General features: G+C 52.3%; 1 protein-coding gene across 1 annotated transcript; it reads right to left on the bottom strand.

The window, feature by feature from the left end:
• Positions 1 to 3,659: 3,659 nt before the first annotated feature.
• Positions 3,660 to 10,630, bottom strand: LOC108921744 (ubiquitin-conjugating enzyme E2 R2-like). The gene is made up of 6 exons (XM_029249328.1): positions 10,604 to 10,630; positions 9,731 to 9,993; positions 5,888 to 5,974; positions 5,682 to 5,779; positions 5,386 to 5,520; positions 3,660 to 4,844 (listed from the first exon to the last, which is right to left on the bottom strand). Exons 2-6 carry the CDS (start codon positions 9,917 to 9,919, stop codon positions 4,631 to 4,633), a joined length of 723 nt encoding a protein of 240 aa, XP_029105161.1. The 5' UTR covers positions 9,920 to 9,993; positions 10,604 to 10,630; the 3' UTR covers positions 3,660 to 4,630.
• Between the last annotated feature and the right edge of the window lie 447 nt (positions 10,631 to 11,077).

Genomic DNA, 11,077 nt, shown 5'->3' with positions numbered 1-11,077 from the left:
TTCTTTCACGCCAACTTTTCCGCCGCGCACCTGCTGCTCGCTTTATAGGCGCGGCGCGAGCGCGGGGACTCCTCGCAGCCAATGGGAGAGCCGCGCACCCGGAGCAGTCGCGTGCGCGCCGTGCGCCAGACCGGCAGTCCCAGAGCACCGCGCGCACCCTGCGAACTGGTGACGCGGTTCAAGTGTGTGTGTGTATTTGGGGACAGGTGAATTAATAACGGAACTAGAGTGCCGCCTTCGGGGAAGGGGGGGGGGGGGATCCCGGGGACAGAAAGTTCGGTCACGAGGGAAGTTCTTTCTACATATTTATCTCACATTCATTTAATCTCAAACTTCATTTTACAGTTCAAGTGATAACTTGTGCTCAGAACCCCCTCTCCTGGTAAACATCTCTACGGCATTTAAAGGTTTTCGTATGTTCGAAACAACCGACTGCTTCGGCGAAGACACCCCCCCCCCCCCCCACCTCGCAGATTCACCGTAAACTTCCCCGCGGGAGCCGCCGCGTGCCTCCGCGCGAGCAGGGTGCTCGGTTGCGTTCCGACCCCGTTTCCCTGGAAACCACGAGCTCTTACAACAAAGTGTGTTTGGATCACGGGGAAGGGAGTGAGAGTGTTTGTGTCTGTGACTGCGGCGTCCAGCATCAGACGATGTCCTGCACGAGGACGCGTCCCTTGGTCCAGCCCGATCCAGCCCACCCCCGCCGACTGCAGGCCATCAGAGCACCTTCGGCTCACCTGTGACGGGGGCTCCGGCTGCAGTGGTCAGATGGACAGAAGCCATGGACTCGCCCTCGGCCCTCCCTGGAAACATCGAGAAAGTGGCACTCGCCGAAAAACTAACGGTTCCACTTAAAGCGTGCGATGGACTGGCATCCCGCCCCGTGTGGACTCGGCCTCAAACACAGCCTTTCCCGGAGAGGCTTCCCCCGTGCGGCGTACAAGCAGTTAACGGTAATTGACTGCCGCCTAGCTGAACGGAACCAGTGTTTAAAGCTGCCATTGAATCACATGAGCATAGGTTTGAGTCCCCCCTCCACTTGCAGTAGCTTTGAGTAAGGTACTTACCCCAAACTGCTTCAATAAAATTACCCTGCTCTCTCCATGTGTAAATAATGTAAGTGGCTTTGGAGAAAAGTGTCGGCTAAATGAGTAAATCAATTCTTTTCCATTTATTAAGTTCCAGAAGAAAATGAGCATGTAGACAGTGTGGTTGAGGTGTGTCGCTGTGGTGCTCATGATCTTGAGCTCTTCGCCACCACCCCCGAGAACGGCGGAAGCGGAGGTGGACGTCCCCCTCGGGAGAGCGGCGCCGGAGCCCGGTCCGAGCCCACGGGTCCCACTCAGAACCAGGGGCCTGGTCCCCGCTCCAGGCTGCCACCGGCAAGGCCAAAGTATGACACACACACGCTGCACTGTACTCTTGTTACCGCTCGCCAATTTGTTTCCATGGTAACAAAGCTAGTTTTCTGACATTTGGCAAGAAGTTTTTTTTCCCCCTTCCCCTGGATCTTAGTGTGAGAACAGCAGCAGGTCTCTCTGTCCAGAACCTACTCCCTGCCACACAGAGCCAGAGCACAAATTTGAGTGCCGCTTGAATGACTCTCCTACGGTTTCCAGGGTGTGAGCTGATTTCGCCCCCCCGTAGCCATATGGGGGGTTGGACAACTTCAGAGACAACAAGGACTGAGAAAAAGACTAAAAAGGAAAAGCACAGCCACTCATTGCCTGCAAGAGCAAGCAAGGATGGACAGGATGCGTGTGTGCGCGCTTCTATTACACCTTTTCATACCTTTATCCCTGGAACCCAAACACATTTTGACCTTCACCACTAACTAGTCTAAAGGTGCACGGATGTGTCCATTATAACCACAATCCACTTTTGCCCTCAGTTCTAAGTGCGAAAGTTTGGAAGGTGCTGCGTCCGCAAGACTCTGCCGACACGACCACGTTCGGGCTCTGAAGATAAAGGGCGTCGGCGGAACGAGGCCCGTGCCGCTCCAGGCCCTCCGTTCGTCATTGTGCCGCTCGCTCCTCCAACACCCTGGACGACGTCCACATACGGCACGGAACCGCGTTTCCATCCCAACTCCTTTCCTTTTCAATCAGACCGATCTAGAGCGTGTGTCCATGGGTGAGCGTGTGTGTCCTTTGCACAGTGCTGGAGTCCCCCGCCAAAGGAATGGCACGCAGGGTACTTGTGTGGATGCGGAGCAGATGACACACCGACACAGATGAGCAATGGAGGGATCACGCTGCGTTCCACGTGTGAATGGGGTACGGTTGGGGGGGGAGGGGGGGTCCGTGTGCGAGTCCCAGTGGCCCTCCCTGCTTGACAGACACATGCACACAAAAAGAGGAAAGCAAATGAGGACCTTCAAGCAGCCACTACAGACAGTCAGAGAAAAGTGACAAAAGTTAGTGGAATATAAATATCAAATATTTCCTGCTGCACTGGTTCCAGAAGACTTTAGAGCATATACAGCTCAGTTAACTTTCTCTTAGGGTTACAGTTGGGACTTTTTTTTTTTTTTTCTTTCAAAATTCAGTCAGCCTGTGAAGGGGGGGAAAACAGCAGCTCGTTACTGCCACCTACTGGTGACAATGTGGAGAAAAAGTCCACTCTAAAAGAAGCTGAAGAGCACAGTCACACATTACACTTTCAAGGGTTAAAAATTTGAGCTCAGCTACAGCAGCAACCGTCCAGGAACTAGTGCTTCCCACCCTTGGCAGGCTGTCGAACCCGAGCGCACCAAGGAAGGCATCAGGAAATCCTTTAGGTCATCACCACCTGAGCCAGGTGCAAAGCCAGGTGACTACAGGGTACAGATCTCATCACTTGCCTTCCTCACTCTCCAAAAACACACACACAGACAGAAAAGCACCCCTTTAAGCCAAACTGACCCCCCTCTCAGGTATGCACGCTAACCGCTCTCATCCAGGGACCTGGAGTTCCACATCGTTGTTCAATTTGAGGATGCCTTGGTGCACCACAGTAGACGTGGGGTCTTACATTCTTCCCAGGAGACACTGAAATCATTTTGGGGGTAGCGAGACAAAAAGTCCTCATGAGCATCAAGACACCCGTAGCACTTCAGCAGCTTGAGAACGAGCTCTCAAGCAATGAGTTTGGGATGCTGTGTATTCATCCTCACTCGCACACACTCCTCGCACAGGCATAATTGCTCCAATCAGACACTTATCAAAATGCACCATTCATAATAATACTGTCAGCTGAAGGAATATCCATTATTTATTAGGCTTCTGGTCCAAAGAGGAGCACTTACTGCGATCGACTTAAGGACCTAATTGAGTAATTCAGTGGAATTCACTCAAGACGTCAGAGGCGTGTGGGCCCTGCAAACGAGGTTCGAGAACAGTACATCACACCAAGCGCGTTACCTTTCAGAGGAGCGGCGTCGCTCCGGGAGGTCTGTTTCGACCAGTCTGTCCTTGGGGGGTCCCTGAGAAAACATGCTGAGAACTGCAGTGGCCAAAGGGCAGAAACACAGACACATCTGAGCCCAAACCATATTGAGTGACAAAAAAAGAAAACAACACTTATGAAAAAGGTATTTATTTCCATTTTAAATAGATATATAAACCATAGGGGGGACCGTTAGGATCGCCACAAGTGCTGAGTGTGAACAGACTGGGGGGGGGGGGGGGGGGTGAGGAGGTGTTGTGGTTGCAAAAGGAAAAAAAAGAAAAACACTTCATGACATGAATCACCTAAAATCCCATTCAGTCCCCCAAAAAAGGAATATTTATACAAAAGTTCATGAAGAACCAGAACACTTAAAGCCTTCAGCACACAGAGAGAGCACCCTTGGAAAAACAGCCGGAGACGAAACCGTAAGAGAGGAAGCACGGAGATGGCTTCCAGATGCGAGTTCTCCGACAGGTACGCACACGCTCCTTTGACACAAGGGAGGCAGCGCTATGAACCGTCACCTAGGCAGGTGCTATGTTAGTGTCGCATTAGCTACATTTGTGGAGATACCTGCCTGAGGAGGATCATTTATTTTATGAACCCCGGATAATGGGACAGGAGGAGGGACGGTCAGAGGTTCAGACAGACGATACGATTTGCGTTTGGGTTCTGGAGATACGGCACCTAAAGAGGATGAGCCGAGAGCAACGTGCGGAGAGGCTTAATGGCAGGTGGCATGACAGCCCAGCGGGTGCCCCAGCAGTACTGGCCCTGCGAAGGGAGCACGAAGTGACCCTTTGAACACACAGGCTCAGGAGTGCCACCACAGTGGACCCAGGACAGCAGGGTTATTGCTGTGCAGGTACATCATATACAATGGGAAGGTGTGTGACAGCATGCAAAAAAAAAAGGGGGGGGGGTTGAATGCTTTAAGGTGAGAACACAGTACATTTCGGGGTGGGGGGGGCGGGGCAGTGCTGACAAGGAAATTGAGGAGAGCTAAAGACACACAGACAAAAAAATAATAAAATAAACCACTCTAAATGCCTTCAGTCTTTTCAAAAATATTGGTATGTCAAAAGTAGGTGTGGCAGAGCAATCCAAGGGACATCAGTCACCGGGGAAGGGTGGAGAACAGTTCAGCGTAAAGAGTAAGACAGGAGGGTGTGGGATCTGATCTAGGTTGTGGTGGGAGGGGTCAAGACTCCTCAGTCCCCGAGTCATCCTCATCATAGCAGCAGTCCTGGTCGTCCTGATCCTCCAGGTCCTCTTCGTCATAGTAGTCATCGTAGAAAAGGTCAGAACCCTCGTCGGGGGCCGGCGCCCTGGTCCGCACACAGTACTCGGCCAGCGTGGTGGGCACCTTCACACCGTCCCGCTCTGCCTCTGCTTTGGTGGCCAGCACCTGCTTCCTGTGCCAGGGAAAGCGCGGTTGCGCTGTCAGTTGCAGGGCATTCGTGGCAGACACCATGGCCGATTGCCGATAAAGTCAAACCCAATCAAAGGTGAAACCATGCCAGCCCCCCACCTCCCCCCCTTCCCCAACATGGCCCCAGAGAGACCCTCCAACCCATTTTACGTGCTACTTAACTGCTGCCCGAAATAACCCGTTTCAGAAGGATTAGACACATTGTTGGTTAAGCCAGCTTGGTTCATGGGGGAAGAAGGAAGAGAAAAAAAAAAAAAAAAAAAAAAAAAAAAAAACAATTTGGGCCAGGTATTCAGATGTCGATTACCGTGGTACTCCGAAACATCTAGTTGGATTAACTGACAGATCGATGAGAGTCTGTAATCCCCCAAAGCAAATATTTCAGGCAGCACTTGTCTCAAGGTTCTCCAGAACCACAAGTGAAGAGCAGTGCTCTAAAACACCCTCTAGAGAACAGGGGCTTAGCAACCAGATAGATGCTGCATCATCGTCATCTTGGCCGTGCCGAGGATTTCCATCTGCACCTGATGATCTCGGCGTACTCGCGGTCCTTGCCCTTGCTGTCCCTCCACTTGCGGTACATGACCGATGCGTCCACGTTGGCTGGCGAGAAGGTGTTGGGCTCATTGAGCAAAGAGATCACACTCAGCAGGATGGTCCTGGAGGCAACAGAGGGGGCACAGATGTTCACATCTCCAAAATAATGCCATAATGGACGCTGAGGGAGAACAAAAGACAAAGTGCTGAAGAAGATGAGGTGGCAAAGCTTCCCTGGGTTGTGAGGAAACTTCTGGAGGAGGAGAAGCCACAGCACCATTACCTGACATTCTGTGTGGGGTTCCACCTCTCAGAGGGCAGCTCTCCGCTCTGGGGGTCATCCACAGGGGGGTGCAGGATGGAGATGCATACGTCTCCGTTCTGGAGGAGGGATCAGGACCAGGTTAGCTGACAGCTAGGCACGTTTCCATGGTAACACACTTCTGAAAACCATGGCCAATGTATCTAGGTCTGCTGAAGCAGGCTTACCTCATAGATGTTTGGGTGCCACATTTTGGTGAGGAAGCGGAAGGTGGGCGGAGAGTAAGGGTAGTCGATGGGAAATTTTATACGGGCCTGTGGTGGGGGGTAAAAAGTGGTAAGTTAATAAGAGTAAAAGCACAAAAATAGTTAAGGTGTTACCACACTTACCTGCGTTTTTAATAAAATAGTTATGAAAACAAATGTAAAGAGACATGAACAGACACCCCTACAAGCCCCCCAAAATGTGCTTGGTTTAGAGTCCCACGCGGTGTCATCGGGCATGGGGATTAAAGATATGTGCAGCAGCCAACTTCCAGCATCCCTCTCCCCCACAAACACACACTCACTAATCCACCCCACCCATCACATGCTGCAGCTGCTGGGGTGTCCATCAAGAGCTGCCCCCACCCTCAGAAAGATGAAAGAATGTGACCCAGTCCACAGTAGGACAGCCGAAACGTCTGGGGAGGCAATAACATACCGACCCCTCAGTTATCAATGAGCGTTTACGCAGCACTTCGAATTGTGGGGAAACATTGCTGCTTATTGGGGGGGGGGGTTATGTCTTCATCATAAGAGTAAAATTAATTCAGAAGTTCAGTAACAGAGCCTGGAAATGCAGCACCACGAACAATTTGAAGTAAAGACGAAAGGTGAGCAGGTCCAGCAGAGCTCATGAAACCAGCCTAAGCAACAGTATCAGCTTTCGCACCTCCAACCCACATCACTTCTCCTTTTTCCGTTACTTTTCTGTCTGAGTTCAGAGCCTCGGTTAATGGTGTGAAGGGGGAAGAAGCAGAAACTGTCAATTCCTGTAGATGCATCACAGTAAAACCTCGGAACCTAAAGGCCAGAGCAAGTGTTTGCCCGATTCGTATTTCTCACACCTGGTGCACACCAGTAGGGGTAAAGAACAGCGGTACAGCCGGTCCATGGTCATGTTACATGAGCTCTGAAGCAAAAGAGCTTTGTTCTCGGAGGAAGAGCGTTTGCCAAGCGCAAAGCCTCAGGTGACCCTCGTACTGCTTGGTACCTCCAAACAAGGACCGCAGAACACCACTCGCACAGCATCTTGTACAGAAGCCATAGGGGCAGATGTAAACGGACACAGCGTGTAATGCTTCCACAGCCAGCAGTTGCCCCCACCCCGCACGCACGCACGCACACACAGAGCGTTCCCTGTTGTGCCGCCAGTATCACCGCGAATGGACAACTGGTCCTGCGGCTGTAAAGAGTAAGTGGAAACTTGCCACAGAACAGCCTTTGTTCAGCTCCCTGATGGACACACAGAGGAGCTGGTTCTGAGACCCGGCAGAACCTCATTCTCTCTTCCCACCAGAAGCGAGGACATGACACCACCAACCCCACCTTGCTGACCCTGGTTTTACACAGCAGCTGCAGACTTGCATATGGCAAGAACACATCACCCCCTCTTCCCAGGCACAACTGAAAACAAGTCACCTGGTCTGATGACCACAGTGTTCCTCACAGAAAGGAATCTCCGATGAATCTTCAAACAACCACGGTATGGTCATGGGAAACGGGTGAACCATCTTTGGGTGAAGCGCTGCCTTTCTGCCCAGAAAACATGTGCCAGGATGGCTCTGACACCTATGCTCACAAGACCTCTGCACTGCAGTAGGACCGTAGTATTAAAAGCAGGACTGCCAGAGCACCGTGTCCAAGGAGACTGGACAACCCGGGACAGGGAAAGAGGTGGGAAGCTGCGGGGCTGGGGGCCGTGCCAGCCGGAGCGTGACTCAAGTCTTCTGGGCTGCTGTCACCCTGTCCAGCAAAGCGTAAACTTCTCCATTCCTCACGGGATTTGTTGAGCAGGCAAATCAGCCACGCAGCGCCTCGGCTCTCTGCGTCTCCGAGAGCTGCGCGTAGCAACCGTTCCACAGGACGACGCGCACCGGGGATGTAAACACACAGCACCGTGTCAGGGCGGGCTGCGCAGGGCTACCGCAGGAACCAAAGAGCCTCTAACGCAGAGCGATGAGCCAGGCAGCTCCAGCCCTTTCCAACCAGAATGCGCCACGTGTCATGAACGCAGCCAAACAATTTCAGGCGCTTCTATTTAGAGCAGCAGCCCTAGTGGTGCAGCGCTCTGGGGGACCGTGTTTGGTCACAGCGACTGAGAAAAGCTGCAGCCCCAAGGATGAGTGCCACAAAGGGTTTCCACGCACACACACAAAGAAACCTTTACCTTAATTCGGTATCGGCGGCACCACCGATTTCCTGCTAAGCGAACAGCCTTCTTGCAGCAGTATGTCGAACAACCCCTTCTCAGAACAACTCCTTTTCTTCCACATGGAACTTTGAGTAAATCAAACTCGCGTTGCTATGAGAACAGAAGGCGAGCTTGGCTCACAGGTTAATTGCTGCTGCCTGCCTTTGCTGAGCCCATTAGCTCGAACGCTGTTACAGACACCATGTTTTTTTTAATTTTACTTGTAGCATAAACAATCTGTGTTGAATTACATTTCAGGCAAAAGAGTAAATTCAAACAGCAGTTTAATATGGACCAAACAACTACGCTTCACAATTTGGTAGAAGTCTGTCACTCGGACCTTTTCCTCCAGCAGGAAAATAAGGAATGTTTACATCAATCATCATTTGCGATTACCCAGTTTGCTGAGATTTACAGTGATAAAACGCTACACTCCAGATAAATACGTGAAATGGGGCCGCTTTTATTACGGTAGTCAGGGCCTCCGTCTCCAAGGCGGCAGAGAAAGGACGTGGTACCTTTGAGCTGTCTGAGGAAGAGGACACCAAGACATTGCAACATCAAGAGGCACGATGGTACTGACAGCTCTTGGTGGAGGTGGAAGTGTGAAGTGGAAGTGCTGGACAAAGGATACAGGAGGTCAGCAATGGAAACAGTGTCACAAAATGGGACACAAGGTGACAAGGCGCAGATACAAAGTAACTTATAGATAACCGACCGATAGAGTGCGACACCCTCCGGTACAGTGCGACGGGCTGGGATAGAATACGACGCCCTTCGGTACAGTGCGACGGGCTGGGATAGAGTACGACACCCTCCGATAGAATGCGACGCCCTCCGGTACAGTACAATGGGCTGGGATAGAGTACGACGCCCTCCTGTACAGTGCGACGGGCTGGGATAGAGTACGACGCCCTCCGGTACAGTGCGACGGGCTGGGATAGAATGCGACGCCCTCCGGTACAGTACGACGGGCTGGGATAGAGTACGACGGGCTGGGATAGAGTACGACGCCCTCCTGTACAGTACGACGGGCTGGGATAGAGTACGACGCCCTCCGGTACAGTGCGACGGGCTGGGATAGAATGCGACGCCCTTCGGTACAGTACGACGGGCTGGGATAGAATGCGACGCCCTCCTGTACAGTACGACGGGCTGGGATAGAATGCGACGCCCTCCGGTACAGTACGACGGGCTGGGATACAGTGCGACACAGCGCGCCACTCCTCCACCTACATCAAACACTTGTTTCTTCAACCAGGAAGTTTCTGGCACATGTCAGCTCTAGATTATTAAAGACAGCTCTTAAAATCAACGACATTTTAAAATGCTCAGCTATTTTCAGTCTGTGGGCAGCAAACGCAGCGGTGCAAACACACCGCGCGACCACAAGCACAAAACAGTGCGGAAGGCCGTCCTCAGCGCTGATCAAGGAGACACGGCATGAACCGGGAGACAGGGGTCACGTGAACATTTATTTTATGATTCACGGACTTTTTAATGAGCACAAAGAGCAGCGTGAAGAAAAAAACAGGCCCCCGCGGTGGTATCGGAGCGGAACGCGCCACCACTCGCTTCGGTCGTCTTCTCCAGCAGGACCTGCTGAAAATACCCACCTTGAAATAGCCGCCTTCGTACAGGGTGTTGGGGGGTCCGAAGATGGCCACCTCCCAGTTGTAGAGATCGGCCTCCTCCACCAGCGTGATTCGGAAACCCTCCACGGGCTCCTCCTGGAGGCTCTTCATCTCCAGCATAAGGGCCTTCTGGGAGCTCGCCACCTGAGCGTGTCCGCGCTGGGCCGCCATGGAGAGCGCCGACAGCACCGACCGACCGACCGACAACCAACCGCTCTCAGCCCACCGACGCGACCGGCCCCCAGCTGTCAACCGACAACCACAGCCAAGGGAAGAAGAGAGTCAAGAGACCCTAATAACCATAAAGCGACCTCAACTTGAGTCCTATCAGTCAGCTGAGCCGCCCACTGACCAACAACAACAACGGACCCCTGGCAGTCGACCGTTAATGACCGTTAACGACCGTTAACAGGCCACGGGTCCAGCAGCGCGCGCCACTAGTCTCGCACCGAACTTCCTCCCTTTGTTCCCAGCACCTCGCGCCTCTAGTCTCTGTATCGAGCCGCGGCTGCGGCTCCGAGTTCCTCGCGACGGAGGCGCCGCTGAGGCACCAACGGGCCGGTGAGACCGTCCCAGGTACTTTACTCTGCTTTCCGCGTTTACATCGGTTAGTTCAGCTCGTTACACACCACTCCACCCCTTTTCCCACACTGTGACTATCGACACCGTTTTCGCACGGTTTTTACACCCCGGCGTTCTTCCGCCCTTGCACGAGCCGCTCCTTTAATCCCGTCAGACGCAACCCGTCCGCTAAACGAAGAGTTGCCCAAGCAGGGACGCCGCTCTCTTCGTCTAGGAAGCGGGAACGTGTACAATTACTGCTGCTCAAATCGCGACTTAAACAACGAACAGAACCTTTGCGGGGCGACGACTCTTTCCCCACTGCGCTGATTTTTTTTTTTTTTTTTTTTTTGGCTTGATATGCTGTTTTAAGGCGGTCCCTACACTCCAAGCCAATCAGGTGAGAGCAAAGCGGTGCTTCCTGGGAATTGAAGTGCAATTAAATCTCGTCACTTCACGTACGTGTTTTAGGAATAACCACAGCTTTAGTCAAAAGTCCTAAATGTCTGAAGTACGTACACTTTCACGCCATACAACTTGACTCTATCCCATCAACAGCTTCTGTTCTGTAAGTTTAACGTCTCCTAGCAGCTGTTTTTCAGGAACAGGGCAAAAAGACTAAAATCCCAGCGTCACTAGGGGTTACGCTCCAGCACATGATTGGGCAATTGTTATGACATCACTTCAATACCGCGCCAGTTTTAGCGTCTCACGTGTCTCATTTTTTCCCCATCGTGGTTATGTTCGTGTAGGTAACGTACTTCATTC

This window comes from Scleropages formosus, chromosome 25 (assembly GCF_900964775.1).
Source record: "Scleropages formosus chromosome 25, fSclFor1.1, whole genome shotgun sequence".
In the NCBI taxonomy this organism is placed as follows: domain Eukaryota; kingdom Metazoa; phylum Chordata; class Actinopteri; order Osteoglossiformes; family Osteoglossidae; genus Scleropages; species Scleropages formosus.
Note: the sequence above shows the minus strand (reverse complement) of the source record. Positions and strands in the feature narration are given on the sequence as shown.

Bases quoted from the DNA above. Each gene is read 5' to 3' on its own strand.
- LOC108921744 (XM_029249328.1), bottom strand. From the start codon at position 9,919: ATGGCGGCCCAGCGCGGACACGCTCAGGTGGCGAGCTCCCAGAAGGCC. The intron at 5,975-9,730 runs GTGGGTATTTTC...CCCCCACCACAG, and splicing joins ACGAAGGCGGCTATTTCAAG to GCCCGTATAAAATTTCCCAT. The intron at 5,521-5,681 runs GTAATGGTGCTG...TGTTGCCTCCAG, and splicing joins AACCCCACACAGAATGTCAG to GACCATCCTGCTGAGTGTGA.